General features: G+C 41.6%; 1 protein-coding gene across 1 annotated transcript in view; it reads right to left on the bottom strand.

The window, feature by feature from the left end:
• The window catches only part of Slc35f1 (solute carrier family 35, member F1), a 141470-nt gene that overhangs the window by 26371 nt on the left and 99267 nt on the right, over window positions 1-15832 (bottom strand). Inside the window, exons 3-5 of the mRNA XM_013032814.1 lie at window positions 9533-9692; window positions 4352-4508; window positions 2975-3027 (exon numbers count right to left, since the gene is read on the bottom strand). Coding sequence (XP_012888268.1) covers window positions 2975-3027; window positions 4352-4508; window positions 9533-9692 — 370 coding nt within the window. The remainder of the gene's footprint in view (window positions 1-2974; window positions 3028-4351; window positions 4509-9532; window positions 9693-15832) is intronic.

The following is a 15832-nucleotide window of genomic DNA, read 5'->3' on the forward strand; positions in this document are numbered from 1 at the left end:
TATACCATATGAATAGGGTATATGAATATGGTACTGACTGTATCAAGAAACACCGTCTACACCATATTCAACAGAGAAGCCTGAATGCAGCATAAGCTATGAGGGTATTTGAGTGGGTGGTAAGGGATCAGGGATGAGGAGGCAAGCAGAGAGTGGGACAGCAGGAGAAGTCACTCACGCCTCAAGAGCTAGAGAAATGCAGGCAAGAGGCCATGTTACCAGCTGTCAGAAGATAGAGATACCCTGCAGAGGTAGAATCACACCAGATTCAGCCATTGGCAGAGACCCTGCCCCCTGACAGTGGAAAACAGGGAGTAGGCCTTAAAGGAAGTGTCCTAACTTTAACGAATATCTCATTATGTATGAGCTGTATTATGATACATGGATATAGCACGTATTTGTATATTTGCGTATGCTGCCTGTATTTTACTTCATTTCTTTGGGATCCAATGATGTTCCTCCTCCCCTCTCTGGCATGGTTAAAGTGATGGCATAGAAGCAGACCTGTCTGAGAGACTGCATGGGGTGGAGTAGTGTTGTAAAATGAGGAGGGAGAGAACAACTCATGACAGAGCATAGGAAATCTTGGATTCTATTTTCTTGGGTTACTCTTAAGTGACTTTCCAAGGAGTTTGTGGAAGGTGAGAGAGTCTGACCTCCAATGATGTCTCCATGACGTCTTTTTTTTCCCCCGCCAATCCTGAGGCTTGAACTCAGGGCTCAAGTGCTGTTCCTGAGCTTCTTTATGCTCAAGGTTTGTGCTTTATCTCTTGAGCCACAGCTCCACTTCTGGCTTTTTTCTGAGGAGTTTATTGGAAATAAGAGTCTCACAGACATTCCTGCCCAGGCTGGCTTTGAACTGTGATCCTCAGATCTCAGCCTCCTGAGTAGTTAAGATTCCAGGTGTGAGCCACTGGTGCCTAGCTCTCCGTGCCTTTTTGGCCTGAGAATTTCAGTGGCTTCACTGCCATCTCCTACCTTCCCAGAGGAGAGCACAATGGCCACCCACCGTCTCCTGCTGTTCATTCTACCCACTTCTCTCTGGCCTGTATTTTTCTTTTTTAAAGAGTAAAGGCAGCACATGCCCAACTTCCTCACTATCATTTGTTCACTTCTCATTTACTAAACACAGATTCCTCAAATGCCACATGCCTAGCACTGAGCTAAACATCTGGATCACCTCATTGGTCAAGGGAGAGTTAAAGAGACCAAAGGTGGCCCTGATACAAAATCCTCAAACCCAGATCGACAAGTGTTTCAGAAAGAAACTGACGGATATGTGATTCTCCTTCTAGGCCATTTTTGCTTCATTTCCCATCAGGAATTAAATAGATGGCTCTGTAATGTGTCCCCTTTACACTGTCTTCATCATCTTGAACTACAGGGAACTGACGTTTTAATAGCAATGCGGGAGCTCAGGATAGAACTGTCTTTTGATGACACATTTAACTAACACTGAATTTTAACGGAATATCAGTGCATGTGCCCAGGACATCCATATAATTAGAGGACAAGTTCTTTTTGATTGCTGCCATTACCATCAACATCAAATTACTTTACACTCACAGACCACTGTGTATGAAGTACCAAAAGGCAGTATTTGTAAATAATAGTTGCAAGTCTTGGCTTTGAGAGTCCCAGAAGAACACCCTGAACCCTGCAGCTGGTCTCCCTCCCTCCCCTCTTCTCCCTTTCCTTCCCTTCATCCCCCTTCCCCCATCACCCCTTCTTTGTCTCCTTTCTATTGACTTTTATTTGGTTATAACATTCTGTACCCACACTTGAGAAATACCAAATAGAGGGCTCTAAGACAGACGCAAGGGCTGGTGAGCGCTTGACATCACAGAGTCCTTTCCATAGCCCAGGGGGCTGTGGAGGGAGTTATGTCAGTAATAAGTGGCTTGTTCGGAGGCTGGTAGGAAGTAACTTGGATAAAGGCAAGCTTATGTCACTGTTGGTTTCCTTCGTGGACAGAATGTGACTGAAGCTGTTGGATGCATCACAGCTAGGTAATTTGGAACAAAGCAGCCAGCTTCGGCAGCCAGGCACCTGTATTTTCCCCTTCCATTTGAATTTATTCAGGACACACTTGCCAAGCATCTCTTTGGGTGGCTTACGCCCAGCTCTGTGCTCACTGCCCACGTGCCTCTGGATGGACCGCCGGAGGGAGCTAAGTGGCTGTGTAATCTATCATTAGAGCAACACCTAGAATCTCAAATCCTTGTCCTATTTCCCCCCCCCCCCCCCCAGAGGAAAGTGGTTTAGAATCTAAGACACCCTGGATGACTATTAAGTCACACAAAACAGCCTGGCATTTTCTAAATGCACTTGGAAATCAGTTAGCCGTTTCTTTAGTACAAATCACTGTCTTCATTCTCTTCTCTAAAGCTGTTGATAGGCTCAGAATGCCCATTACATTGTTTCCTTTCCTGCCTTTGTTGTTGCTGTTGTTAAATTCAGTTTTTTCCCCTTCACTAAAATGCCCCTTTTTAAAGATCACGCTCGTTTTGTATTTCCTGGCTAGAGCAACTTGCTGTCATTTCTGTGTCACCGCTACCTTGGGGTATTTTTCTTTCTGGTTGGTCTTTAACCTAGTAACACACTTTGGTGCCTAACCTACTGGCACTTGACAGTGATAACACAGAGAAGTTCAAGGGACAAACAAGTCACAAGAAGGCTCCTCACAGTGCTCAGGAATCCGTCCCCTGGCAAGGAGATTTATCATCTTTTCTCCCCTGCCATTCTGAATCTTTACCTGACCCTAACTCACATCACTTAAAAAAAAAAAAGACTTTGTCATTTTTATTTTTTCAATCTTATCTTAAAATAGTTGTACAGAGGGGTTGCAATTCAACACGTCAGTCTGTGGGTACAGTTTGTCTTGATCAATGGTACCCCTTCTTCCATTGTTCATTTAACAAACATTTCTCTAGTTTATTGAAGACTGCATCTTAGGCAAGCAAAAAGCCCTTACCTATTTGCCAGTCCCAGGGCACCTTTAACAGCTCCTTGTGCTCCATAATGGCCCTGTGAATTCAAACAAAGTGGAGCCCATGAGTAAGAGAAGAATGAGCACTACTTGCTTTTTTTTAACCTGATTTTTTTTTTTTACTTTTTAAATTACACATATGGTTTGTATTATATTTGCATTAAACAGAATTTTTCATGAGTAAGTCTTAAGTTACCACACAACAACAACAAAAAAGCATATGCTACCTACTTACCATATTTATACAATCGTTAAAACAACCAATTCAATTTAAAATATAACTGTGGAGCCACACAAGAGGAAGCCTACATGCTGGTTATCCCTGGAAAATCTTGCTGGGTGTGTGGCCAGCAGCAGTGAACCTCTGCTAGAGGGCTTGGAGAAGTGCTAATCTCCACTGTCCTTCTTGTCCAAACAGCTAGCACATATATTCTCTCTCCGTCAGTTGCTTTCTAAGAAGCAAAAAGGCTCAGAATGTTTCAGTGCTCACGGCATTCATTAATTTTCTGAGTGAGCAATTTTGCAATTGAAGCTTCTCTATAGCAGTGGTGCTCCAAGTTTTAAAGGTCATCTGAAAACATCATCTTCTGGGCCTTATTCCCAAAGATTCTTTCTCAGAAGATCTGGTTTAGTTCCTGGATGTGCAACTCTGATAGGTTCTCTGGTGATGACATTACTCCTGGCCTAAGGACTTGACTTTGAAGACCATGGCTCAGTGAACACTGTTAGACCAGTGAACTTTCAGAGAACACTGGAAGACTAGGAGTCAGGCAGGCACCTCTCTACCAACATTGTTTTGGCCCCAGTGTTCCCTTGATGTGCCTTATTTGCCATACAAACCTTTACTCCAGCAGCAGTGTCCTCCAAAGAGCTCAGTTACCAATAACAGACCATCACAGACACAAATGAGCACAAGAAACACTCAATATGTATATGTGATTAGTCTTTCTTTCAAGAAAAGAGCAAACTTGTAAAAGGGAAATTACAAGGTGTAAGTTTCTTAGGAGTTGTCACTAGTAAACAGAATGTGTCTTTTTCAGTACATCAAGCTATAATATTTTTTTTACTTCTCCTAATAATAATAACCCATTCACTAGTTTAGGAGAATAGATACATTTCTAACATTTTCTTGAAAATTATCTTCAAGGTCCATTAACTGTCTTATGATAATTTGTTATAAACATGTTTAGTGTGGAAGAGATTTACTTAATTTTTTATGAAATTTGCACATTTTTATAAGACTGCTGTGTGGGAGGTTGGTGATTGCTTTTCTGCCTTAATTTCTATTCTCCAAGGACAAAAAAATTATGACAATAACATCCATTTATCCCATTCTTTGAAATTATTGTTATTTTTACTTACAATTGAATTCCACTGAAAAATGCACCAAAGAGACCAATCATTCCTAGGAACTCCACTCGGCTCAGGGTCCGGATGATGTATTCTTCCCAGACGTTAGAGATGCCATACAGTGTGGCTCCTCCCAGAACCAGAAGGTCTCCTACCAGCTTATTTTCTCCTAGGACCCAAAGGAAACAGGAAGTTTCATTGAACTTTTCTTAACAAGAATTGAACACCAGAAAATTGAGCTTCCTTCTGTTTTATTCTGACATCTTTATAAGAAGTCATGTGATTTCCAATTGAAATTGCCTGAAGGTGGTATTATTGTTATTGTTATTATTATTAAATTCTCTCGATGTGTTCTGATATATGAGGTTACCTATGCTGACACAATTAGAAGTTTGGGGGACTAATTCCTTTCACATCAATTCTGTCTTTTGAAAAGTTGGGTGTTATCAATATATGCACATGTTATTTTTGTATTGAGGTATTTATCCAGCTATTGAGTGAACATTCTACAGGACAAGAAGAATCAATTTCCTCCCTCTAGTACAGACACAGAACGTCTAACAGAGCAGTCAATACTATGTTCTTCTCACAGTCACAATGTGATAGTGGGAAGGGGTAACAATGCTCGTCAAGAAATGTCCTCATTGCCTTACTCATGTAACTGTCACCCCTGTGCAGCCTCTGTACAATAAAATTAAATTTAAAAAATGTGTGACAGGTTCAGGCAATGAGACTAAAGGAATTTTTTAGTTGAAAATTTCAACTTCTTGATATAAGTAACATAAAGAATTAGTATTTTTTTTTTATAAAAGTGGCTTTAAATTCAGTTTTGGTTGTTTTGGCTTCTTACTCTTAATAAATGATTTAGCCAGTATTTCTGGTAATCAGGCAAAACTTCCCATTCCAGGAAGTTTGCAGCCAGGCCGAGATTGAAAATAAGCCTCACTGGTGGCTTTGTTATCAACGTAATCTCATAAATTCTGTGCTCACTTTGAATAAGGAGTTGAGCGGCCCTGAAGACATGCAGCTCTGGAGAAGAAATGGTGCTCACTTCACCAAGAGTCTGGCACAAATACAACTATAGAAGTAGAATTTCATTGTCCACTGGGAGCCATGAGCACATTCTAGGTGGTGGGTTCGAGTGTAAGAATCGCTACAGGGCTTGGAAGGACCTCTGCACGTGACTATATTGGAAGATCTACTCTGTCACCATTTTTTGGAAGGCAACTTCCCACAGCTGGTAATGATTTGGAGGGGGTGACGCGGGGGTTAGGGGGGTCGGGGTTGGGGGAGTGGGGGTTGGGGGGAGAGGGGGAAGAAGAGATTCTGAAAGACACAATTCTTTGTGTCACTCTCCAGGGAATGGAGCGGAGAATGAGATTCTGGGTGGGCTCAGAACTTTCCATGCATTCCTCAGGAGTAACTATCACTATCTAGCAGATGAGCAGCCGAGAAGTTGACGAGGTCCCCGTGAAAAACTAGACTGGTGGGCTATCTTCTAGGGAAATTAAAGTTGCTGAGATCTAGCAGCATCTTCAGGAGCCTAATTAATCTTTATGAATCAATGATAAATTATATGTAGTTCATTTGAGGAGCAACTTGTAAGACAAAACATATCTATAACCGAAATTATGAAGAACATGACTTAGTCTCTTTTCATTAAGGAGACATTTCCTAATCTTGTGATGACATAAAGCTACTACTATGACTATCAATTATCATTATACTACTGAAGTATAAAAGAGAGGCTGAATAGAATTCTTGGTTAATAAAATTAGTTTTCTATGAATGGATTCAGAAAAGTGAAGTGATAATATAATTTTTTTAAAGAAAATGAATTTTTAAAAAAATGTAATGGGCCCTGAATCTGTAATATTTTAATAGGAATTAGGAGAACATTGATCTATCTTTTCAGTTATACAAAGAGGACACACTGTGTGGGTGAATCATTTCACCAATGTTTTTTTTTTTCCAACTCCATATTTGCTCAGCTAAGATCCACTCTGTGAGGTGGCCTTCCCCTAGAGGAGATTTATTTCACCAGTATTGAGTCTGATTCTAATCAAACCAATCATAAGTACTTTGTAAGAACTGTTTCCCCTTATTAGAGTTTTGTTTAATTACCAGAAAGCACCATGTTTGGAATGGCATTTGTTATGTGTGGTGGTAAGAGAAGAAGGAAGGCTACTTAACATTACTACTCATCAATAGGTCAAGAACTATATGGTGAATTGTGCCTTGCTGGCAAATGGAAAGGCTATTAGGGACAACTTAGAAAATGTACATCTTACTGAATCTGAGTTCCAAATAGGGATCTGCTCTCTTATTTTCCAAGGACCCACTTTAAACCCTAACATTTCACATCTGGGACATCCCCATTATATGAGTCCCAACTATGGAAGAGTAAGAATTGATTTGTCTGGTAGAAACAATTCTGTCTAGATTTTACATTTCTGTCACACAATTTATGTAATGTTATACCCTTTCACAACTTTTTTTTGTCTTCTCTGAGCCTTGAGTTTTTTCATCTGCAAATATGAGAATAAATTTTTGCAGTTATTAAGATTAATATGTGGGCTGGGAAGGTGGCTCAGTGGTAGAGTGCTTGCCTTGCATGCTTGAGGCCCTGAGTTCGATTCCTCAGCTCCATATAAGCAGAAAAAAAGCCGTAAGTGGGGCTGTGGCTCAAATGGTAGAGCGCTAGCCTTGAGCTGAAGAGCTGAGGGACAGCACCCAGGCCCAGAGTTCAGGCCCCACGACCAGACCCCCGCCCCCCAAAAAAAGATTAATATGTGAGAAAACACCAGGTACCAGGACACATACAAAAATGTTGTTTTTATTAGGCTGTGTTTAATTATTTGATTTCATGAAAATATTTTTTCTTGAAATAGAAAATTTTGTCTAATAATAAAAATATTGTTATGAATAACTAATATCCTCAAATATTACTGTAAGGTGACAATAAGTATGTTATAATAGGAAGGGATTATTCTGAAAAGACAAGAAATAATTTCTATAATGATACCTACTTGTTTTGTATTAATCCTATTGCTTGTTAACCTTTCTTTTTACAATTATACCTTTTTTTCTTTTTTTTTTGTCAGTTGTGGGGCTTGAACTCATGGCCTGGCCACTGTCCCTGAGCTTTTTCCACTCAGGGCTATCACTCTTCCCCTTTGAGCTACAGCTTCACTTCTGGCTTTCTGGTGTTTAATTGTAGATAGACTTCCCTGCCTTGGATAGCATTGGACCATGATCCTTAGATCTGAGACTCCTGAGTAGATAGGATTATAGGCACAAGCCACCAGTGCTAGGCTCATACATGTTTTTGGAGAGAAACAGAAGTCATGGTGATCCATCTCTTGGGCTTTACCAAGCATCATTACACACTCTAATATCAGTAATATTTTCAGGAACAACTTCTATAGCATACCTCCATCTCCCTAAATAAGTGGAATGGCCTATAAAGTTGACCTGAAGCTGCGATAACAAAGACCCATGATATCCAGCCCACCAATTTCAGCCAACAGAAAAGTCATTGTAGGGCCGTTAGCACTATGATCCTAATACTCCATTTTTATACCTTTTATTATAAAGGTGGTGTACAGAGGGGTTACAGTTACATAAGTCAGGTAATGAGTACATTTCTTTTCCAACAGGTTAGCTCTTCCCTCATTTCTCCCAGTTTTTTTTTTTCCCTTCCGACCTCCACAAGTTGTATAGTTCATCTTCAACACAGTGTCTAGTGAGCATCATTGCTGCATTCTAACACTTCATGTGAAAGCCAGAAAACATTTTTTACAGGATTAGTCAATGCAAGTTAACTTCAACACAGACTGACCAGGACATCTGGTCTTTCTTGACTGTAGAATGTAAGATGATGGCCAGCAACAATGGCTAGGGTCAGTGGAGAGAAATTTTTTAACTAATGGTACATATATCCGCTTCATCTGTGTTTGCACAGCCTGTGGATCATTGAATAAGTGTAATTAAATGTAACTTCCAAACAACTCTCTATACCAAATCACCCCAAAATACTATCTGATTACCATATCAAAATTACAGATGACATGGAGTATAAGGTTAGCCCTTCAGATGCCCTCTACTGCAGTGCTATGAAGCCAGCATTTCACACAAGAGAATTTGGGAAACACTGGAATGTGTGCTTCTAGTCCATTTGTAGAGTCAGTGTGGAGTCTGTTATTAGGCTCTGGCTCTGGGAAACCCAGAATGTCTCTCTTTTGCTCTGTGCTGTAGCTCAGGCATGTGGGAGAGGGTAGGGAAGCCTGCCCTGGAGGTCAAGAGTCTTGGCGGGGGCGGGGGGGGGGTGTCTAAAGTCTCTGAGCTCTGTGACCTGAAGCAATTCACTTGGCTTTCTTGGATCTTGATGTTTTCATATGCCATATATAAAAAAGCTGAACAAGGTCCTTTTTAGCTATAAAGTTCAAAGGTGCGATGTAAATGGCACCATTTCAGAGACGTCATAGGACCGGTCTCATAAAGTGAAATGCTCCAATTTTGACTCTTTATTATTTAATTTCCTAGAAGAAAAGGCAATCTCAAGAACTATACAAAAATGGATACTTCCTAGTTCACTCCCAGTGTTAACAAAGGAAGTCCTTTTGTTGTCTTTCCAGACCCCTCTACAGTTCATGGATTTGGGGCTGTCTTAAAGAACTGCAGTGCTTTACAGTGGACCAGTCAGGAATCCCCAGCAGCACAGACATAGCTGACATAATTACAAAGTTTTTCCTAATAAGTCTGAGAGATTTGACTCCAATAATTCCTTCTCTCATCAAACAAAACCCAGGCAGGAGGAGACTTAAACTTAGCTCTTCCTCATAAATGAAGCATCCTGGCCCAGTATTTCCACCTCTGACCATCAAGTCCAGCCCAGTAATTCTGGCTTCTAAAACTGCCTATAAATAAATGATGGCTCAGCTTTGAAGGACTGTCTGAATATTTCTGAATTCATGTAGGGAGGGCATAACAGCTGTGTTTTGCATCTTTCACTCTAGAAACATGTATTAAGTGACGTCTATTTTAGATATGAAGCCAACATGAACAGGACACAGATCTTGGGAAGATTCGGTTCCTGAAATTTTTGTTTCTACCTAACCACAGACATTCCATTTCCGGTCCTGGCCTCACCCCAAGGAGGAAGGAAGCAACCAAGTGAACATTCAGACTCACCTGCTCCCTGATGCCTTCCCACCAGCACATCTGCTCCTACCATGCATCCCATTCCCAGGATGCAGACAACGATGCCGATGAAATGCACAGCCTTGTACCGGATCAGCAGGAAGAACCAGGAGAGCAAAATCACCACTGGAATCACAAAACAATCCAGGAGCTATTGGGAGGAGGAAGGTAAAAACAACAGGAGGTCAGGAGATGCTTTCCATGATACCAAGAAAAGTAATTTGGATGAGTCAAATACAGTTAAGTCAGGTAAGTCAGGATAGCCAGGAAACAGCAGTGAGGAATTCACAGACAAATCCTGAATTCATGAATAACTTGTTCAAAAGCACATAATCACTAGTTTCTTTGCTTTAAGCCTTATAGTGCCTCAATAAGGCAACATTTAGGACAATGGTGATGATGATGATGAAGAAAAAGAGGAGGAGGAGGAGGAAGAAGGAAGAGAAGAGGAGGAGGAAGAGGAGGAGAAGGAGAAGAGAAGAAGAAGGAGAAGAGGAAGAGGAGAAGAGGAAGATGAGGAATGTATGGAGAACAGTTCTTTCTCTCTAACCTTGTCTGCTTACTCAAATACTTACTGAACTCTGGGAACAAGAACACACTAAAAGAAAGATTTATGTTAGGAATTAAACGTTCAGAAAAAAATAACTGCTTTGAGCACAAAAATGTTTACAAAAGAAAAGAAGGAAAAAGAAGATCTATCTCAAGGACAGACACCTGTCTTGAAGGGAGCATTTCCTTTTCTTAAAAGGATGTACAGACATCTATGTCATAATGGCCGGGCCAGCTTTGATCTCTATGGGCCCAATTGATAAATCAATGTAACAGTAAAAAATGATTGAGTGAACCAGGTGTCCTAAACAAAGGGAAGCACTTACTCTAAGAAGAATCTGAGCAAAACCTCCAACCTACTTTTTCATCACAAACACCCTTGACATTAGAGCATTCACTGGGCCTGTTACCAGACATGCCTGCGTCCTGTCTGGGCTATGTATTATCCTTTTTTCTTTTCTTTTTTGGTAATACACATTTTTGGTCTCTAATGTATCTTAAAATTCTTTTTTTTTGTAACCTTACAAACTAAGTAGTCATATACTAAAGGGATATCCCTTCTTTTGGAGGCCTCCTCCCTGGAGCCAGCTTGCTTCTGGTAACCCGTTGGGCTAGAGAGGAAAAGGAGATGACAATTGATATGACAGGCAAACGGTGAAGATTCTCCTGCCTGCTTTGTGTTCCTGGCAGTTGGACTTCTTGGGGCTCTGGCAGGCTCCCAGGGAACACCTGAGGACTGAGGAGCACCCTTGGGGACACTTTTGATGACACATTACTTTAGAAATAGTTCCTGGAATGAGGGGTGAGGGATCAGGCATCTTAGAACAGTTTATCATTTACTAGAAGTTAGACAAAGGTTAAACTTTGTTTTTCCCAATTGTTTCCCTCCTATCAATAAGAGTTACTCAATCTGCTCCTGTCATTTACTCTTAAAAGAAAAACAAGCAGGGATGGGGTACTAGTGTTTAAAAACAAATGTACTCTTTACCTTCCCTATGTAACTATAACTCCCCTGCACATCACCTTTTCAATAAAGATTTAAAAAGAAAAGAGTATCAAGCCAGGTGCTGGTAGCTCATGCCTGTAATCCTAGCTACTTAGGAGATTGAGATCTGAGGATTACGGTTCAAAGTCAGCCCAGGCAGGAAAATTGTGAGACTTTTATCTCCAATTAATCATAGAAAAAGCTAGAATTGGCACTGTGGCTCAAGTGGTACAGCACTAGCCTTGAACAAAAGGAGCCCAGGGATGGTGCTCAGGCATAAATCTCATGCCCCAGGACCAGCAGAAAAACAAAAAATAAGAAAACAGAATCACTGTAGTGAATCAATTGTAGTGTTAATATTTTAAAAAATAATTAAAATAATGATATTTTAAAAAGGATATTTCATAAGATTGACCGAGAATAGATAAAAAAAGCAACTCTGATTTCATTTTTATATACTTGGCACAACCATGAGATTTCATCTGACATAAGGTCCCGAGAGTTGGTGCCGTTGACTTTACTCAGGTAGAGAAAGAATGTGGTGAAGTGGAGAAAACTCTGTGCTAGAAGCCAGAAAACCTGAATTGCAGTACAAAGCCTTACTTGCTGCTGCAAGACCTTAGACTCTCACCAACACAGGAAGCTCTTTCCTGGTAGGATGAAGACTATCTCAACACCTGTCTCCACTGATCAGAGAGAAATTCAGAAATACTACACATGCCAGTAATTTTTTTTTGGGGGGGTCCGGTCGTGGGGCCTGAATTCTGGGCCTGGTCGCGTTCCTCAGCTCTTCAGCTCAAGGTTCTACCACTTCAGCCACAGCGCTACTTCCAGCTTTTTTCTTTTTGCTTATGTGGTACTGAGGAATCGAACCCAGGGCCTCATGCATGCAAGGCAAGCACTCTACCACTGAGCCACTTTTCCAGCCCCATGCCAGTAATTTTTAACCAGGTGTGGTGGTGCATTCCTATAGTACTAGCACTCAGGAAGCAAGTAGAAGTAAGAGGATCGAGAGTTTAAAGTGAAGTGGGGCTACACAGCCAAGTCTCAGGAAAGTATAAAAAGAAAAGAGTAAAGGAGCATTTTGTGAAGGATTTGACCCTCAGATCCTGTCTGCAAATCTGGCTTCCAGCCTGTTCTTTGGGCACCATGGAACTGGCCCAGTCTTTACTGCTCTGGTAGTATTTCCCAAGGCAGAGTCTCTACTAGACAAACTGATGTCCCGCAAGACTACAGACTCTGTGTACCAAATGGGAAATGTGCTTTATCCCACTGGCCCGCAGAACTGCTTGCTAGTATCCCAGGCACGAGGCCCTCACCACGCCGCAGCCAGCACTGGACAGTGGCTGTCACCGCCTACATCCTGTGATGACACAGTTCCATCACTTGCAGTTTCTAAGCATCTGTCATATGTCATCATGCCACCCAGACTGATCTACTACCCTCTCCTACCTGGCACAAGCCCTCTGGGATTACCTCAAGGCCTTCACTCCTCTATCTCCCTCCTTCTGCCATGCATTAATGTGTTACCTCAAGAAAACCTCATGCCTTCAATCTTAGCTACTCAGAAGGCTTATATCTAAGGATTGCAGCTTGCAGCCAGGCCGGGGCAGGGGAGGGAGGGGGAAGGAAGGAATACAGTGCATAAGACTTTTACCTCCAATTAACTACCAAAAAGCCAGAAGTGAAGGTGTGGCTCAACTGGTAGAGCATTAGCCTTGAGCAAAAAAACTCAGAGATAGTGATCAGGCCCTGAATTCAAGCTCCATAAATGGCATAAGAAAGAAGAAGGGAAGGAGGGAAGGAGGAAAGGAAGGAAGGAAGGGAAGAAGGAAGGAAGGAAGGAAGGAAGGAAGGAAGGAAGGAAGGAAGGAAGGAAGGAAGGAAGGTAGGAAGGAAGGAAGGAAACAAGCAAGCCAGCCTGCCTCTTGAATCCACAAATGAGTTCAGGTTCTGCTTGACAATTTTCTTGTACCCTGCTTCTCCTTCCTATTGACAAATTGTGAGATTTTTAATGACCAAAACTGGTCAAAATGAATATCCAAAAATCCATGAAAGGCTGACCTAAGTTTGGATATTCACAAAGTATCTTCAAATGTCAGAGGGCCTCTTGGTAGCTTAAACAGCACTGAAAAATCCTCTGTATCACCGTAACTCTTCGTGATCCAAGCGAACCCTCATGCACCTCAGTGCACTGGTATTCTCCCTTGCAAAGTGCAATATGAATTCAGATTAGGCAGGTGTCCCCAGGGTTGCTGGGAGGTTGAGAGGGTCACAGAGAGGACGCACCATTGATTATCCAGTAGTACTGGGAGGGTTAGGGATAGGGTCAGGAGTAAGCCATTCCTGGGGAGACTGTGCAGGGTGTGGCAGCCAGTAGGCTCATACAGCAGCCTACCTTTACTCTCTGCACAGTAATTAGCAATGTAAGTTAATGAGCCTGCTGGATGGGGCAATATATGCTAGGCAGCTTTTACAACTGACCTCAGATACCACCACTGAAAGCATATTAGGAAATCTCAGCTTGCCAGTGGAGACTGCTCACTGGGCATAAAACAGTTGGTGTGTTTTGTTTTTTAGAATTAAAAGTGATCGAACTGAGTTGAAGAATTCCACTAAATGGTCCACAACGGATTCCACTTACTGGCAGCAGCTCTCCACCAGTGATGCCGCGGCCTCCATTCTTGAATGAGTGAGGGCAAACCTGAGCATTGTCCAGCCTTCGAAGGGGTTGACTTGAATGTCCTCTCTTAAGTGTTGTTAGAAATCCCAGAGCACTTCATCAGTCCTAGGTTGTATTTCTTTATTCAGTTAATTATTAGGTTTATCCATCTCTTTATTAGGTTATTTAGACAATCCTTACTTGTAAGTAATGGGGGAGGATGTCAGGTGGGTAGGGGGAGACATTTAGAAGAAGAGAAAGAATAGAAGAATACAACCAAGACAGGGTTTCTGGGATCTTTGGATGAGAGTTCAGTATATAGTAGGCTTGTAATATTTCGTCAGTAGATGTACTGATGAATGGGCAGACACATGTTGTCACTGGCTGTAAGAAGGGACATGGAAGGTAATGGAGGTTGTTTCTGGAACTTGGAGCAGGGCACTTCTTCATTTTGCAGGAAATGCTCTGTGCTCTTTGTAGGGAAGTGAGCACTGGTGCCTTGACAGTGAAGACATTTAGAAATGCCTGTGGAGGGCAATACCTCCTCAGTTTAGAATCACTGAGATCCCTTTCTTTCAAATTTGAAACTCACAAGTCTCAAGTGACGGGCCCAGGGTTATACAGACTTTTGGCAACTGCAGCTGTTATTCATAATTTTTTTCTTTTTTATTTAAGACTGGGATTCAAACTCAGGGTCTTGTGCTCTCAAGGCAGGCACTCTACCAGTGAGCCACACACTCCAGCCCTTCTCTTCCTCCTCCTCCTCCCTCTTCCTCGTCTTTCTCCTCCTCCTCCTCCCTCCTTTTCCTCCTCCTCCTCCCCCTCCTCCTCCTTCTTTTTTTGCACTGGTTATTTTTAAGATACGGTCTTTTGTCCTGCCCAGTCCTGAGCATGGAGTGTGACTTGCCTATCCTATACTTTCTATTGTAGTAGTTGTGATCACAAGAGCATGCTACCACACTCAGCTTCTTCCATTGAGACTTTTCTGCCTGGGCTGGACTGGAACCAAGCTCCTCTCAACCTCAGCCTCCCAAGTAGCTAGGATTATAGACATGAATCACTTTCTCCAGCTTCAGTATTGATGTTTTTGGACAACGAAGGTCAATGATGGGAATATTTCGTTGCTGCAGCTAGTGTTCTCCCCATGGCATCTGTAACTACAGATAGCAGCAAATGGTTTGGGAGCTGCAGTGGGACAATAGGTTGGTACTTTTTAGTGATATTTCCTTTTGTCTCCAGGTTTTCCCTGTGGTTGGGTAGCATGAAACATACAGACAAAATAATTTTCTAACTGTTTTCTGTGGGCATAACTTCTTAGCCTAGAGTGTGATAGAGTAATAATAATAAAAATAATGATGATAATAGCATTTATAACAGCTACCTGTAAGTGGGACTATTTAAAAAGGGGGACAAATTCTGCTTACACTTCTCTCATTAATCTGTTCTTTACATTCATTTTTTTTCTACCCAAAAGAAAGTTGTACAATCCAGAACACTTTGGAACCCAGTGTAGTGACATGCACCTGCAATCCCAGACAGGAGGATTGAGAGTCAAGGCCAGGGTGGGTTCCAGAGCAAGGCAGCTCTCATTACCTGGTTTTCTCAGACACACTATAATTTCCACAATGCTTGGGAAACTTCTTCAAAGCCATGGAGACAACTGAAGAATTATTTGTAACTTGAAGTTTCAAATAACATACTCACATTAAGGTTACACTTCTAGTGTACAAACCAGTTATGCTATTTTTTTAACTTAATCTTCAGAAAGCTTTTTAAAGGAGTCATGATTATATCTACTTTTAATATAAGAAAATAATCATCCAGGACTAAAGCCAGCTAGTGTTAGATCTGGAACTAAAATACTTATTTCCTGACTCTTACCTTCCTTATTGAACCTCTGAGCGCAACTACATTTAACTATCACAATTACAACCCTACAACACAGTAGCTACAATGAAATTCTGTGTAAGCCAAACATGTTGTGCCTTCATCATTATCTACCTGGCCTCTGACCCTAACCAGCCCCAGTTATGTGGGAGTTTTATGTGCAGAGTTTTACCACTAAAGTTATACACACAGAGATACTGTGGACACA

The sequence above is a fragment of the Dipodomys ordii genome, unplaced genomic scaffold, assembly GCF_000151885.1.
Source record: "Dipodomys ordii isolate 6190 unplaced genomic scaffold, Dord_2.0 Scaffold157, whole genome shotgun sequence".
Classification (NCBI taxonomy): Eukaryota; Metazoa; Chordata; class Mammalia; order Rodentia; family Heteromyidae; genus Dipodomys; species Dipodomys ordii.